This window comes from Chiloscyllium plagiosum, unplaced genomic scaffold (genome assembly GCF_037043375.1).
Source record: "Chiloscyllium plagiosum isolate Xiang-an unplaced genomic scaffold, Cpla_swu_hap1 HiC_scaffold_2, whole genome shotgun sequence".
Taxonomy (NCBI): Eukaryota; Metazoa; Chordata; class Chondrichthyes; order Orectolobiformes; family Hemiscylliidae; genus Chiloscyllium; species Chiloscyllium plagiosum.
In genome coordinates, this window is record NW_028270140.1 from 147,744,125 (window position 1) to 147,761,547 (window position 17,423).

A 17,423-nucleotide genomic window follows, 5' to 3' on the forward strand; every position below is an offset into this window, starting at 1 on the left:
TGCATTTGATGTCCTAACTGCCAACTTAAACTGCATTTTAAATTTAAGAGAATCCTGAACTAGGACATGCAGTCCCTTTGTGCTTCAGATTTCCAAAGCCATTCCCCACTTAGGAAATAAAGTTATACTTCTATTCTTCTTAGTAAAGTTCATAAACCCACACTTTGACAGGTTGGAAGAGCCAGCAAGGAATTGACAGATGGAATACAGTGTGGCAAAGTACTTCTACAACCTCTGCCTATCTTGGTGTCAAATTTAGCAATAACGCCCTTATAGTTCCTTTGTCCAGATCATCCATGTATAACATGAATAGTCGTGGTTGCATCATTGACCCCTGCAGAACTTCACTGATCACCTGCTACCATCCTGCAAAGGAACCCTTTCTCCCCACTCTCTGCCTTCTGCCAGCATGTTTTTTAATTGAGCAATTGCTAAGAGTATGCAGTAATACAGCAGCCCTGGAATCAAACCTGAAGAGAGCTAGAGATGAAATTAAAAGCCATGTGAAACATTCTACTTGCCTGTTGTGCCTCGTACTGTGGCAAGCCAATTTTCTGGATTAAACCGAGTCTTGGTCAGAACCGAGTGAATGAAGGTTGAAGAGAGAAGGGCAGTGGCACCTCTTATCTGTGGATCTCCATGGTCGACATATTTTAAAATATCCGATATGCACTGCTCCTCTGCAGAATGAATGGAATCAAAGATATGTATTTTACCTCTGATATATTCATAAGATACCAGGAGGATGAAAATGTGTTGGAGGAAGTCCAAAGAAGGTTTATTAGACTAATAACTGGAATAAGTAGACTGCCTGATGACCAAAGGTTGAACAGGCTGGGTTTGTACCCAATGGAGTTTAGAAGAGCAACAGACAACTTGACTGAGGTGCACAAGGCCCTGAGTGGTGCATACAAAGAGGAAATTTCTTCTGTTGGGAGAATTGAGAAGATGGGGTTACTGTTTAAAATCAGGTGTTATCCATTTAAAACAGGGATTTAATGAAATGTTTTCTGAGCATTGGGAAGTCTTTGGAACCCTCTTCCTGAAAAAGGACGTAAGAGCAGTCATTGAATATTTTAATGCAGTGGTAGATAGATCCTTGTTAAGCAAGGGGCTGAAGGGTGAGATCAGGAGGAGACAGGAATATGGATCTGAGATTACAGTCAGATCAACAATGGTCTTTCTGAATTGTGGAGTAGGCTTGAAAGGCTAGAAGGTCTACTCCTGCTACATATGGTCAGAGATCACACAACACCAGGTTATAGTCCAACAGATTTATTTCAAATCACAAGCTTTTGGAGTGTTGCTCCTTCATCAGGTGAAGTCACCTTTCAAAGGAGCAGCGCTCAATAAGGTTATGATTTGAAATAAACCTGTTGCACGATAACCTGGTGTCATGTGACTTGTTCACCACAGTCCTGCTATACTTGCTCATACTGGAAATAACAGATTGATTCACTGTTATATACCACAGTATAGTGATCATGCATCTGGACTATCAAGCCACACGTCAGGACGAATAACCCACAATATGAGAGCTCAAATTCCATCATGGCAGTCTGAGAAGAGCTCTGATCAGTTATTTTAGAAACCTGATATTGTCAGCAGTTAACAGCAACAACGAGGCTGTCGGATTGTCAAAAGTACAACTGGCTTCTTGACCATCCTTTTGGAAAGGAAAGCTGAAGCCTTTACTCGGTCTGGATGATCAAGGTTGACTCAAAAGCTGCCTTGAGACAATACCATTCTCAACAAGGGGTAGACAATAAATGCCAGTATTGTCAGGATGTACTCGCCCTCTATTAAGACTTCAGTTTACAAAGCAGATCCTTTGCTCGAAGCAAGTTGAGTGCACTTTCATTTAGTATTTGGAAGAGCTATGCCAGGGATCATACCAACATAGTGAATGTGTTCACCTCTTACTTTCAAAGTTTTGTTTTCATTAACACACAGTCTATATAATTTCCAGTCTACATTTTGTGTGTGTTGAGAATAACCTCAGTAGGAATAAACTTCATCTTCAATTAAAAACAGAATATCCTCAAAATACAAAAGGTGGCTGCAGCTCATTGTTATTCACTCAACATTAGCCACTCCTGCATCTTCCAGATAAGCTGCTTGCTACTTTAATATCAGATTTCCAGCTTTTGCAATTATTTCTTTCTCTACTGCCACACAATAAATTGTAGCTAACAGTTTCCTAAAAAACAAGCATACTTGCAAGCCAAAGCTTCCAACATTAATTTGCAAGTTTTGCTTTGAAATTAAGGAATAACAAAGAGCATTCAAACAAGTTTCCTATTTATTTATTGCAAATTCGACAAAGAAAATGGAAGAATCATTCATTACTATACCAAAGGGGCACATTCTCTCAACAGATGATTATGAAGGCAGATACTTGACAAACATTTAAAAGGAAAGTACTACAAGCATTGCAAAGCTGAAATACAAAGTCGCTGGTTTTACTTAAATGGTCCAGCAGCATCTTTGGAAAACTAAAAAGATTTCAGGATGGCAACCTTTCATCAGAAAGGTTTGTTGACCTGAAAACATTACGTTTGCTATTTCCTCTAAGATACCGTAACAGCTGCTGAGTATTTCAAGCTTGTTCTATTTCTCTAACATAACAGACATCATGAATCATGAATAAAAGCAAAAAAAAAATATTGCAGATGCTGGAAATCTGAAACAAATAGAGAATGTGGAGAAACTCAGCAGGTCTGGCAACATCTGTAAAGAAATAAAAAAGTTAATGTTTTATTCCAGTATGACTCCTCCTCAGTTCCCAAGTTCTTTCCACAGATGTTGGCAGACCTGCTGAGTTTCTCCAAAATTGTGATCATCTATCAAAGAGGAGGATGAGAATGGAGTGATTGAGGGGAGAAGGACAGGATGAGAGAGATAAATGTTGAGGTGGAAGAGAGAGCGAGAGATGTCGCTGGCACCCTTCTTCAATATCAAACTGAAGAAGTAGTCAATGAACCATGTCATGCTAAATGGACTCGTTATTAGAAACATTATTTTTCCATTACCTTGACTCTCTAGAACTTCAAGTGGGGTCCTATACAGTTTAATGAAGAAAGCCTCAGGATGAAGTCCAATTGCCGCTCCAACACAACTCACTGCCAGTGCTTTGACACTGACCCTCACTTCTCTGTCAGGGATAAGACCTGTATCAAGGCAAAGTTCAACGTAAGGATCAATATTGTACAACAAAAAAAAACCCAATAGTGCACATTCAAGTCACACAGATTATCTTGCTTACCATTCTTCTGTCCCATTAAAAGAAACGATGCACTAAGGAGACGAACACAATGGACCAAAGGGGCAGCATTCTCATCTGTATAATGACCAATGTCTCCTTTTACCCGGCAAGGCTGTTTTTGGATAAAAAACAAACGTGTACAATTTTTGTGCTGATGAAATCAACCACTGCACTTTTCTAGAATGCAGAGCCATCAGGTATTTTACTTAAGACTCTTATAGGTCATTTAGCTGCTGAAATGAATAGCAGACCAGTTCTGATCAGAGCAGTCCAACATTATATGTTTTATCACCTTTGTTGACCTTAGCAAGAAATACAATAATTGACCTCAGAGTTACGCAGGAGGGAATTGGCCAGAGTTTACACCTTCACATGTTCCACCAAGGATTGGAGAAACCACAAGATTTTGGACATTTGTACTCCACCTTGAAGCACCTAAGCATGTTCCAGAAAATAAAGCTGTGAAACAATTAATATGTGGAAAGTGAATATTTTGAGAAACTTAGTGGAAACACAAAGCATGCAAAAATCCCAAAACATAAAATGAACCACAGTTATTACGCCACAGGAAGTGGCCTATCAATAGCTGCTGAGTGAGCGAACAGGACAACCTAACTCTTGCAGATTAAAGGAAAATTCTGCAATGATATAAATTAGCTTGTGTTGACTACAAAATTGGAGGAATAACTTTAATTTCTATAGTACTTTTCTTATTTTCAAGATGCTGAAACCTTAAGGCTTTCCTCTCCACATATGCCGAGTATGAGATGAGTGGTGTTCCACAGGGGTCAGTGCTGGGAACTTCTCTGTTCATGATCTACATAAACGATTTAGAGGAAAACATAGATGATCTAATTAGTAAGTTTGCAGATGATACAAAGATTGGTGGAGTTGTGGTAATGAGGAGGGTTGTCAGAGGATACAGCAAGATACAGATCAGTTGGCTACATGGGAAGAAAAATGGCAGATGGAGTTTAATCCCGACAAATGGGAGGTGATGCATGCTGGAAAGTAAAGTACAGATGAAAATTATACAGTAAATGGTTGAATCCTTTGGAGTATTGATATGCAGGGGGATCTGGGTGTGCAGGACCACAGATGACTGAAGGTGGCAATGAAGGTAGATAAGATAGTTATGTCATGCTTACCTTCATGGGAAGGGGCAATAAGCATAAGGTTAGGCAAACTGCTGCAGCTTTATCGAATTTTAGTTTGGTCATACTTGAAAAATTGCGTATACTTCTGGTCACCACACTACCAGAAGGACATAGATGCTTTGGAGAGGGTACAGAAAAGGATTACCAGGATGTTGTCTGGTATGGAAAATTTTCACTGTGAAGAAAGGTTGGATAAATTGGGTTTGTTTTCACTGGAACGCAGGAGGTTGAGGGGTGACCTGATATAAATCTATAAGATTGTGATTGGAATGAATAGAGTAGAAAATAGAACTTTTTCCCAGGGTGGATAGGTCAATTACTAGGGGACACGGGTTCAAGGTGCTTGGGGGGGGGGTGCTAACAACCGATGTGCGAGTAACATTTTTCACCAAAGTTTGCTGAGTGCCTGGAACATGTTGCAGAGGTGGTGAAGGAAGCAGACACAATAGCAGCATTCAAGAAGCAATTGAATGTATACATGAATAGGAAGTGAAGACAGTTTTAATATGGAAAGGAAACAAAATCTATCACCGCAGGCTTGGAGGTATGATAGGCCTGTTTCTGTGCTGTACTGTTCTTCATTCTTAACATCTTGCCTTTTTATTTTTGACTTCCAGCATCTACAATATTTTGACTTTTCACGTGTGGTATTTGGTTTCACCAGATACATTGAAATGAACCCTTCTGTTGCCCCAATGTCAAATTAATAAAGTATTTCTACCTGAATTAAAGTAGGACCCTTTAGACAGAAGGTTCATGAAAAGCTTCAGGTTAAAGCGAAGTCTGCAAGTACGAAACTCCCTGACATGCAAATACTATTTTAGCTTTTAACTTACCAAAACTAATCACATCGACAATAAAACTACGGCAACATTATTTATATGAAATGCCTATCTTCAAGTGAATGAGCAATTGGTGATGGCAAGACACCACTGCTCTCACCTGAACCTCTGTGCTTTTTTCTAAATCCTATACCATGTTCCCAAGCCAATCTAAATTAGTTATACTTTCACTTCTGGCTCAGAATGCTAAGAGCTGAATACTCACAAAAAGCCTTGGGCACACACTCTGGGCTGACCTAGCACAAGAGAGGGTGCAGAACAGATTCACCAGGATGTTACCTGGGCTGGTACCATTAGCAATGAAGAGAGACTAGATAGGCTGTGATTGTTTTACATAGGCCAGAGCAAGTGACTGGAGGACTAGGTTGAGCTGTGCAAAGTTACAAGGGACATAGATAGGGTTGATAAGGATAAACCTTTCCCCTTCATAGAAGTTAGGTGGGAGCTGGGGTCAATAGTCTGGGAGCTCCTTTTACAATAAAGAGAAGGTTTAGAGGGGATCTGAGGAAAATGTTTTTCAGCCAGAGGGCAGCGGTATCTGGAACACTCTACCTAAAATGGTGGTAAAGGCCAAAATTCTCAAGGCCTGTAAACAAGTATTTAGAGGAGCACTTAAAATTCCATTGCATTTTAATTTGGGGGAAAGATAGAAGTAAAGATAGAAATGCCCAGTAGATTGAGTAAAGAGAAACATTAAGTACTTCAGATTGATGACCCTTCATCAGAATCGACGGTGTGTTTTACCAATCTGAAACCTTAATGCTTCTCTCGCCACGTACGCCAAGGACCTGCAACATCTTGCTTTTTTTTGACTTCCAGCATCTGCAATATTCTTATTTCTCACTATGGGATATAAGACTGTGAGCCAACTGCTGAAAAATGGGATTAGAGTAGCTGAATGTTTGGTGACTGGTATGAACACAATGAGCTGAAGAACTTTCTTCCATGCTGTAAAAGCTCTAGGACTCTATCAAGGGAGTACTGCGCAGCTGGGAGATGCCATTCAATAAACATTCCATTATTCTGCTCCAATAAATGTTGACCATTACACAGCATTAGTACAGAATCTTCTACAACCCCAGTCAATATACATCGAAATTATCAGCTGATTTGGGAAAACTGAATAATCAGCTATTACTGAATGATTTGAAATTAATTACTTTTTAATGCTTAACCACATACCAGTGCTTGAGCTTCAAAAAGTAATACATCATGCAAAATCATTTAAGAGTTGTCTCCACAATAGTAAATATATTACATTTTACATGATGCTGAGTCTCTCAAGCTTTTCAGAGGAAAAATGGTGAGTTAATACAGTGTATCTTCTAAAAAGTATACACTGTTGCCACCATGCATCGATAAAGGAAGAAGTTAATTCTTGTGGATATGGCACCAATCAAGCACTATCCTGGTTGATGTGGACCTTCTGGAGTGTTGTTGGAAAGGCACTCATCCAGGCAAGTGCACAGCATTGGAAAAACATTGACTTTTTATTTTTGCGTCTTTAAAAGCTGTGGACTACAAGGAAAGGACAGTTTTAAAAACAGGGATGGCTGCATATCTTCATAGCAAGGAAACTGATACCGACTGTGAGCTGTTTTGTAGTTATAGCTCCCTGCAATGTGCAGACATGCAGGAGCAGAGGAGTCACCTACAAATGAAGCTGAAGCTGACTGGTTCTCAGCTAATAAGAAGGTGAGAACTAGAAACAAATTAGAGAGACAAATACACAAAAAGAAATAGACAAGTGTGTTCTGTTGTTCTCAGGTTGAAGCTGCCTGTTCTCTGCGATAAGAAACTCAGTTTAAACTTGAAAAAGTTAACTTACCTGCAACAGTTGCTGCGAGCTGAGACTTTTGAACTTCCAAAAGTTTCAGAGACATTTTCTAGGTGAATTAATCTATACTTCTGACAAAACGGTGCTTCCAGAGAAAGACAAACATCAAGTATCTGGCTAGCGAAGGAGAATCATTTCAACAGTGAATTTGGGAAGCAAAGCGCAGTGCTGGCTGCCACATTATATGAAAGATATGGAGACTTGAGAGAGGGCGCAAAAGAGGTTTACCAACATGTTGCTGAGATTGGAGCATATTAACCAAGGAGAGGTTGGGCAAACTGGGATTGTTTTTGCTAGAAATGAGGCTGAGGGGCCAGCTGATACAAGTATACAAAAAAAAGTATGAGGCGCATGGATGGGGTGGATGGGGGTCTTTTCACCCCCAGAGAGAAAATATCAATCATGAGAGGGCATAGGTTAAAGGTGAAAGGGGGTAGGCTCAAAAGGAACTGTGTGATGCAAGGTTTTATTTTAAAAATCACACTCTGTGGTAGATGCCTGGAACACATCACCAGGAGAAGCAGCAGCTGTAATAGCAACATTTAATAGACATTTAGACTGACACGTGAACAGGCAGGGAATAGAGGGATAAGGACAATATGAAGGTAGATGGGGATTAGTTCAGAATGGCATCATTGTTGGCGCAGACAGGTTTGGCCAAAGGGTCTGTTCCTGTGCTGTACAGCTCTACGTAAAGATCACAGAACTGATTTTTCAGCTTTTCCTCCAGCAATAATTAATTTTCCCTATTTGTTTGTGTATGTGTCTGAGGAGGAGTTTATAAAGGGATTAGAGTTTCAGTTATTAGTGCTGCATGCCAATGGCTTATCACTATTTACTTGTAGCTATAGAACAAGCATTTGTAATAAATAATTCTTGTTTAGTACAAAAACCCAGCCCAGGTTTTCTACTGACCTTGGTTTGAAAGCAAAGTAAATTGTGATACTATGCAAACCCTCAAAAAAAGAGGCTTTAATAATTGGTACAACTCCATAAATAGTGGAGCCCAACTTACAGTAGGTTGTAACAATATTGCATCACATGTCTGATGAGTGCTTTGGAGATAGTGGAAAAACATGTCCATAGTATTTACATGGTTGGTATAATTCAGTTTCTTATCAATGGTGACTCCTAGGGAATTGAGAGCGGGGAGATTCGCTGATCCCAATTCCCTTCTGGAAAGTAAAACGGTGGCCCCACCATCTGAAGAACTTCAGTTCTAGAAGGCAGTTCACCACTACCTTCTCCAGAGAAATTAAGGTGGGCAACAAATGCTTCCCACATCCTGTAAACAAATAGTAAGGAAATACCATTAAGGATCAAGAGGCTTTAGTCTGATTCCTCCTTGTTGGAGACTTCAGTACCTGGCAGAAATACAGTGTGAATATCGCTGGACAATTTTCAGCTCAAGGAGCAAGCGAGGACTTCTGATGCTGGACAGTCATAGTCGAAAAGTGTGGAAAAGCACAGCAGGTCAGGCAGGCATAAGCCCTTCATCAGGAATGTGAAGGGAAAAGGGGTTGAGAGATAAATAGAGGCAGTGGGAGTTTGGGGGAGGGGAGGTAGCTGGGAAGGTAATCAGTAGATGCAAATTGGGGGGAGTTAATTGCGATAGGTGGGAAGGAATTGGACAGGTCGGACAGGCCAACAGTACAGTGCCGAGTTGGAGTGTTGGATCTGGGATGAGGTGGGTGGGTGGGGAAGAGATTTGGAAACTAGTCAGGTTGATGTTGATGCCGTGTGGTTAGAGCATCCCAAGGTAGAAGATGAGGCATTAAACCTCCAGTTGTTGGGTGGCTTGGATTCGACAGTGGAGGCGGTCCAGGACATTGCTTGTCCTTGCAGGAGTAAGAGGGGGAAATTGAAGTGGTCAGCCACAGGGCACTGGGGTTGTTTAGTGCATCTGTCCCAGAGATGTTCCCGGAAACCTCCATGAGTTGGTGTCCTGTCACCCCGATGTAGAGGAGACCACATCAAGAGCAATGGGCATAGTAGATGAGGTGCAAGAGAGTGAGATAAAAAAGTTTTTTAAAAATTTAGATAGGCAACTGGAGGCAAGAGTAAAAACTGAAAAATGGGATTAGATTGGATGACAAGATGTTCAGATTAGTTTCATTTGCTGTGCTTTACAGTACATATTCTATAATCTCTACAGCTGAGTAAGCAGAGAATTGGAAAATGGTCCACTTTAGAAAACAGAGAGCACTTATTAAAAAGTAACAATGTCCCAAATTGGTTCCTTCTGCAATTTAAGGCCTGATGAATAGAGTGAAGATCTATTTTTGTGTACTCTTACTACTGAATGGAAAGAATTGAAGAGAACACACAGGTTAGCCAAACTGTGCAAGTTGGCAACATCAACTCTTAACTCGGTGGGAACCATGAACATTTATCATATCTGTACCAACAGCCAAAACCAAACTGCAAAACCACACACGAGCCCTCAGCTGTCATGGCAACTTCATACTGGCAACAGCAATCAAGAAATTAACAACATCGAATATTGATTCATCTTAAATCAAATAGCAACAAACATAAACCTGTGCTCCACACCAGACTTTTCCCACATTCCTTCATCTCACCTTATCAACATTAAATTTACAATATTCAATCCAATGCTTCCCGCTGCACAAGGGCTTCCTGGTCTGAGAATTTCCAGTATTTCCTGCTTCTACAACATATTCTTAATTAATGGCTTAGTCTGTCTTGATCACTTCCTTTGGTAGTCCATTACACAGGTTTACACCCTTTGATATGGAAGGATTTCTCATACCCTTTGTTCCAAATCTCTGGCATTCAATCTTGCATTTACAGCTCCTGGTCCTAGATCTTTCATAACTTTAAACATTCCATAATTTCCGATTCTAACAAAAACAAATCTATTTCTTCAGCCTTTGCTTGGAATTTTTCAGTTGCAAACCAACACTCAAATGAACGCTTACTATGCTTATTCTATTGCCTCAACACTGTTCATGATTGCGTAAAAGCCTTATAACCCTGTTCTTTACATGACACCATTACATTCCAAAATAAACACACAGTCATTAATACAGGGAAATGCTGACTTCAAGAAGATGCAAAGCACTGCCTCACGTCACCCCTAAAAGAACCTTTTTTTTCCCCCCTTTGCCTGATAGGAGAACAGGTCTCGAAGGTCATTGATTACTTACGCTGAAATTCTGATCTAACCACTGTAGAATAACTATTTACAGTTTATATTTAAAGCTACAATCAATTTTGAGTTTGCCCAGTTGTTTCCAGCTCTCTGAAGCTTTGGGGGGGGGGGGGGGGGGGGGGGTCACCATCCTGACCTCAGGACCACAAGCCTCCTTACTATTCCCACACAAAACAATAAGCAAGCTAGATTACTGTCCACGTAATGTGCGCAACGTAATATTGTTGTGAAGACCTACATTTGGATCCAAGCATTTTCACTGAGCAATTCTGACAAGAGTTTGGAGAAAAATATATAGAGTTAACACTTCCAGAAGAGTCATATTAGACTCAAAGTACCAACTTCATTTTTTTTCCACCGTAAATACTGGCCAGACCTGTGAGTTTTTCAAGCACTCTTTTTCCTTCTGATCTCCAGCCTCCACTATAGTTTGATTCTATATTATTAAAACACTAAATAGATTTTGCATTTAACAGACTGGAATGGAGAGATCGAGCAGGTCACAACATCAGGTACAAGGATGACTGGCATCTTTGTTTTTCCTGTTGATGCATGGAAAACTTGACAACAACCTGTATTGATACAGCACTGATCAAGCAGTAAAATATCCCCACATATGACAGAGCCAACTTCCACAAGAACAGTATCAGAAAAACAAAATCAACCAACACTCGACTGCAAGCTGATATTAGCAAAGGGTTACAAAAAGCTTGGCCAAATCTTAAAAAGGAGTACAGAGTATAGTTTTCATGCTTAGGCCACTGAAGGCACAGTGGTCAAATTTTGGACAAAGGAAATCAGCAATGTTCAAGGGGACAGAATTGAAGGATTGTAAATCTAGGAGGATAATTAAGAAGCCAGCTTCCAAACCCATGACCATTTCCATCTCAAAGAAAAGCTCAATATATATTGGGGAATACCACCATCTGCAAGTTTCTCTTCTAGCCACTCACCACTCTAACATATGAAAATATAATTACCATTCTCTCAATGTCACTGGATCTCCCTCCCTAACAGCATTGAGGGGTCTATCTATATTAAACGGCCTGCAGTGATTCAATAAGACAGCTCCATCATTTCTGTCAGACAACATCCAGCATCATCCAGTTAATAAAAAGTTGTCAGTAACTGATGGCTTACTATACTGTTTAATCTGATTTACTGTAACACAACAAACAGTTATGGGCAGAGATTATACAAATTAAGCCTCTTTTCTCTCAAATTTAGAAGGTTAAGGGTGATCTGATCAAAGTCTTTAAGGTAATAACAGGAAAAGACAGGATAGACAAAAGATAAACTATTTCCAATGATTGGGATTCCAGAGTTAGAAGTACAGGCTGATAGTTAGACCAGGAGAAAGTGAGGTCTGCAGACGCTGGAGATCAAAGCTGAAACTTTATTGCTGGAACAGCACAGCAGGTCAGCCTGAAGAAGGGCATGTGCCCGAAACGTCGAATCTTCTGTTCCCTAGATGCTGCCTGACCTGCTGTGCTGTTCCAGCAATAAAGTTTCAGCTGATAGTTAGACCAGACCATTCAGCAAGCACTCCTACACAAAGGGTGGCAAATATTTGGAACCCTCTTCCACAAATGGAAGATGTTAGATCTGTTGTTAATTTTAAATCAGAAATAATACATTTTATTAAGCAAAGGTACTAAGGGATATAGGCCAAAGCCAGGTATATGGAGTTAGGCCACAGATCAGCCATGATCTCACTGAATGGCAAAATCACCCAATTTTCTAATTAAATCATTCTCAGAGGGGATGTTTCAAGTCATTACCATTCGTTGTGTTATAAATTTTTTTTCCCCTGAACAGTCCATCACATTATGCAGGTACAAAGGCTTCAGATGAAGGATAATTCAAAGTTACAAGATTCCAAATGGTAAAGCTGTAAACTAACACTTTCTACAGCAGCTAGCCATTATCACATCATCCGAAGTCTCACAAAGCATACATCATCTCTGAAAATGATCAAAGTAATAGCCACCAGAAAAAACAAAGTCATATTTACCACTGACAGAAAATGAAATGTTGTGGGAAGGACCACTGCAGAAATGTCAGGATACAAACTCAATTACCTGGGAAATAATCACTAGCCATTGAAATCTCTCCCTTGTTAAAGTTTAAAATTTCAACACTGTAGTTCTCTAGGAAATCATTAAGACTACATAACAGAAACATTTGAATCTTGCATATTATGGAATGATACAGTACTGGAAGAGTATTGGCCAAATGTGTCATAGATCTTTGAAAGAATAATACAATTAGTCTCTTAGTTCCTCACTCCTTCCCATTCTCCCTTTTCAATAAACTTAGAAAGAATTAATTTGCTTATTCCAGATGTTTAGGCAATAGATTCCAGATCAGTTTGCTCCCTGGTGACCAACTCTTATCAATTATACTTCCTATCAACTTACTCTGCTGTAAGGTGGCAACAATTGCAATTCCTCCAACTTTTCAAACATAGGAATTAGGAGAAGTAGGAGCTGACTCAGCCCCTCAAGCCTGCTCTGCCATTCAAGATGATCACTGCTGATCTGATTAATCAACATTCTCACCTCCCAAGAAAGCCTTCAACCCCTGACTTATCAAAAATATAACTACTGCCTTAAAATATTCAAGCACTCTGCTTTCACGATATTTTGGAGGGAAAAATATCCAACACTCAAGACCTTTAGAGAAAGAATATTTCCCCATCTGCTTTAAATGGACTCCTTATTTTAAAACAGTGATCCCTTCTTCTAATTCTCCCATAACAGGAGTCCTTTCTACATGTACCTCTCTGGATCTTATTGGTCACCCCTTACTCTTCTAAACTCCAGGAGGGTACAGACCTAGCCTGTCTAACCTTCCCTCATTCAGACAACCCACCTATTCTGGATATTAATCAAGTAAACCTTCTCTGAACAAATTTCAATGTACTTCTATCCATCCCTAAGTGAAATGACCATTACTATGCCAGTAGTCCAGATACGGTCTTAACAATCCCTTGAATAACTGAACTATGATTTCCCTACTTTGATATTCAATTCAATAAACAACATTCCATTATCTTTCCTATTTAGCGAGTTTTGAGAAGATTTGTAGCACAGGTTGAGATACTGGATGCAGACTTGCTCACTGAGCTGGAAGGTTAGTTTTCAGACGCATCGTCACCATACTAGTTAACATCTTCAGTGAGCCTTCAAATGAAGCACCAGTGGTCTGCCCGCTTCTATCCTTGGGAAACTCAAACATATGAATAGAAAGCGGGCTACATCTCCAGTGCCTCATTTGGAGGCTCACTGAAGATGTTACCATGTTACCAAGTATGGTGACGAAACATCTGAAAACTAACCTCTCAGCTCAGTGAGCAAACCTACTTTGTTTTCTACTTCGTATTGCATCACCTGAAAATGTAGCATCAATACCTTCAGATGCTTTGCCCAAATCATTGATATAAATAGCAAACTACTCTTACAAATAGAAAATAACCCATTTTTGCTTACTCTGTTCCCTGCCTCACTAATCTTCTACCCATGATGATACACTGACATCATGAGCTGCTTTTTCTACAAAAATCTTTGAAATGGCACCCTACCAAGCAACTCCTGGAAATCCAAGTACAGTATACCCACCAGTCTGCTTTATCCAGAGCATGTTACTTGTTCAAGAACTCCAACAAACTGGTTAAACAACATTTCCCTTCCACAAAACCATATTCACTCTGCCTGACTACTTTGATCTCCAAGTGCCCTGCTAAAACAGATTAGATGAGTGTAGAAACAGGTCATTCAACCCAACAAGTCCAGTGACCCTCTGACCCACCCAGACCCATTCCCCTACCCTACATTTACCCCTGACTAATGCACCTATTATATATAATAGCAGTTTTGATTCCTGATGAAGGGCTCCTTCCCAAAATGCCGATTTTCCTGCTCCTCGGATGCTGCTTGACCTGCTGTGCTTTTTCAGCACCACTCTAATCTTGACTTTAATCTCCAGCAATCTGCAGTCCTCACTTTCACCCACCCAGACCCATTCACCTACATTTACCCCTTCACTTAACACTAGGGGCAATTTAGCATGGCCAATTCAACTGATCTGCACATCTTTGGACTGTGGGAAGAAACCCACACAAACATGGAGAGAATGTGCAAACTCCACACAGACAGTGGCCCAAGGAAGGAATTGAATCCGGATCCCTGGCACTGTGAGGCAGCAGTGCTAACCACTGAGCCACCGTGCCACCCACAGACTATTATATAGAAGCACAGTTTTGAACATCTCCCTTATGACAGCTATTAAGCTAACTAGTCTTTACCTTTCTGGCTCTTTTTTTTTGAAAAATTGGAGTTACATCCACATTTTGCAACCTAATGGAACCTTCCCGGAGTGTGGGAAATTTTGGAATTTCCAAGTCAAAATATCTTACTTGTCACTTTTTAAACACTCTAGGATTAAATCCATCAGAACACAGGGACTTGCCTGCAGCTCCAACCATTTGTTCAGTCCTGCTTCCCTAATGGATTTTTTTTTAAATTTGAGTTCTTCCTTCCTTTCCTTTGGAGCAGTTTCTGAGATGATACTATTATTAAGACAGATGCAAAATAACTGTTCAACCATCTGCCACATCCTTATTTTCCCACTATCAACTCCCTAACTCACTTTCTACAAGGCAAACTCTCATTTCATTACTTCTTTAAATTTTAAGTATTTATTTAAATTCTCTCATTCTTATGAACTTTCAACAATAAATTGCATTTAAACAATGCTTTTCATAGAGTAAAGGTTTGCACGGCACCTCACAGACCATTTTCAAACCCAATCTGACACTAAGTTGAAAAGTTGATGTCACGACAGACGACCAGAAACGTAGTTGAAGAGACAGATTTTAAAGAGTGACATGAGAAGATAGGAAGAGACGAGGAGATCTAGAGCAGCAATTACAAAGTTTGGGGCCCTGGCACATAACAGGTATAGTTGCCAAAGGTGGAGTTAATAAAACTGGAGAGGCATAAAAGGTCATAATTGGAGAAATTCAGAGTTCATCTCTGTACCCTCTTTACGGCTTCAGCATCCTTCCTACAAAGATGATGGCCAGAATTAGTCAGTTCATTCTAGTCTCTCACCAGTGAAACAGTTTCTCTTTATTAACTCTATGGAAACCTCAATTAAGAAGTACAACATAAAGATATCTCACCTTGGTATCAAGATCTGCTGACTCAACGCAGTCATCCTTCGAGACAAAACGATCAACACTGCTGTCAGAGGACTGCCGGCTGTGGCCCATGTGACTTAACAAATGAGATTTGTTTACTGCTGTAAGATTAAGAGAAATTATTTTTCTACTCTGCTTTTCTAAATTAAAATATAAAGATTTTCCCCTAATTTCGTAGGTCAACTTGTGCCACTTCCTGGCTATATTTAGAAGCAGATCACCTACTCTCAGGCAGCCACAATGCTAAGCTGCAGTCAGTCTTGAGCACACACAATCTTGGCTGACACTCTAACATTGTGCTGAAGTATTTCCCTGCATTTTATAAGGCCTTAACTTGTCAAATGAGGTACATCAAGGATATCTTTCCCCAATCTGGTGATTCAGGTGAAAATCAAAGGTCCATGGCACTATTCAAACAAGTATAAAAAGTTCCCCTGATGCTTTAATCTAACATTTCTTCCTCAGCAACACCATCAAAAAATGATTAACCAGCCATTAATTCCATTGCTGCCTATAAATTCTTATTATGCATCAAATAACTGTTGCCTTTGCCAATGCATCACTTGCTGAACTTCAAATAAAATTCACCATACACAAAGCGCTTTGAAACTTTTGAGACGCGCAATAAGGTGCTATATCAGTCTTCTGATCAGTGAGGATGCGCAAGTGAGATTAGCTCAGTCTCCAAGTATCCTTAATTTACTTTTCTATGGCAAGCTCATGGTTAAGGTCTTCCTGTGTAACTGAATTGGGGCTCCAAACTTGCAACAGCAAAAAAAAAACAGCACGAGTGCAGCATGCTGGAATACCAGATGGCAGTACCTTTGCCATGCAAGTTCAGTTTCACAGCTTGAGTTTTCCAATTTCAACCACATCCTTAGCCTGACATGTTAGATAAAGGAAGGCACTTCACCATCCAGGAGTGTTGAGGGTCAAGTGGAAAGTTTGATTGGCTCCAACAATACACACATCAGGTTCCAAAAGTTGCTAAGTTTGAGCATTGGTGGAATGACTGGATTGGTGCATTGGGAAAAAAAAAAAAAGAGGGATGCAACAGAAATTACTTTCAAAATACCTCACTGGCCTTTCACAAAGGTTTTTGCAAAGCTGGGTCTCTGAGATAATGCAATGGAATCTCCAACATACCATAAGCACCTAACTCTCTCACCATATTTATGGCAGTACAAGACTGAAAAAGTCTCTGCGTTTTATCAATGAAATTTGGTTCTGATACAATGCAATAGTTCCGTTGTTGTGCAATCTAGCGTAAGAAGAAAATCACGCAACAGCCACGCCATTTAATGGGGCTGGAATCACATTATAGTCAATACAAGTAAGCAAAGTTTACGCTCTGCAAATAACAGTCTAAATTCTTCAATTACGTTGAAGCCAATTTGCAGAACCAACAGTACTAAAGTTCATATTAATTTGAAGATTTGCCTCTTGATTTTCTAATCTTTTCTATGAAAGGTTTGTTACCCATTCATGATGACAAAATCATCATACCAAAACATTTTATATTGCAGATAAATAATGAGGAAATAAACAGGATCAGTCAGGGACAAACACTGGAAAATTTCTTCCTGAACACACCCAGCCCTTCTAACATCAGGCAGTGAAGTATGCCGTACTAAAATGTTGATGGTACTCAACATAACTTCCTTTGCGTTGAGAAGATGACTCAAATCGGTGCCCAACACTATCCATCAAAACACCCTAACTACAGCAGCAGAAATCTAACAATACTATTCAAGAGAGGGAGAAGGAAAAGAAACAGTCATGCTGACATTAGTCAATCATTGCAAAAGTGCTAGAATATATTTTTAAAGAAATCTTAACAACATACTTTGAAAAGCACAGAATGATCAAATAAAGTCAACATAGTTTTACAAATAATGTTTGACAAATTTATTAAGAGTTTCTGAAGATCTAACCAGTAAGGAA

The 17,423-nt window shown here is 39.8% G+C and overlaps 1 protein-coding gene across 16 annotated transcripts in view; it reads right to left on the bottom strand.

Annotated features, from left to right (window-relative positions):
- Positions 1-17,423, bottom strand: part of htt (huntingtin) — a 295,347-nt gene that overhangs the window by 195,247 nt on the left and 82,677 nt on the right. For 15 of the 16 annotated variants that reach the window (XR_015751247.1, XR_015751248.1, XM_087974297.1 and 12 more), the window contains 4 exons: positions 15,462-15,580; positions 3,266-3,377; positions 3,033-3,170; positions 522-680 (listed from right to left, as the gene is read on the bottom strand). Coding sequence is in view for 14 of the 16 variants with exons in the window: in XM_087974297.1 (XP_087830423.1) it covers positions 522-680; positions 3,033-3,170; positions 3,266-3,377; positions 15,462-15,580 (528 nt within the window). In the remaining 2 variants the exon portion in view is untranslated. The remainder of the gene's footprint in view (positions 1-521; positions 681-3,032; positions 3,171-3,265; positions 3,378-15,461; positions 15,581-17,423) is intronic. The other variant, XM_087974250.1, reaches the window with a different exon arrangement.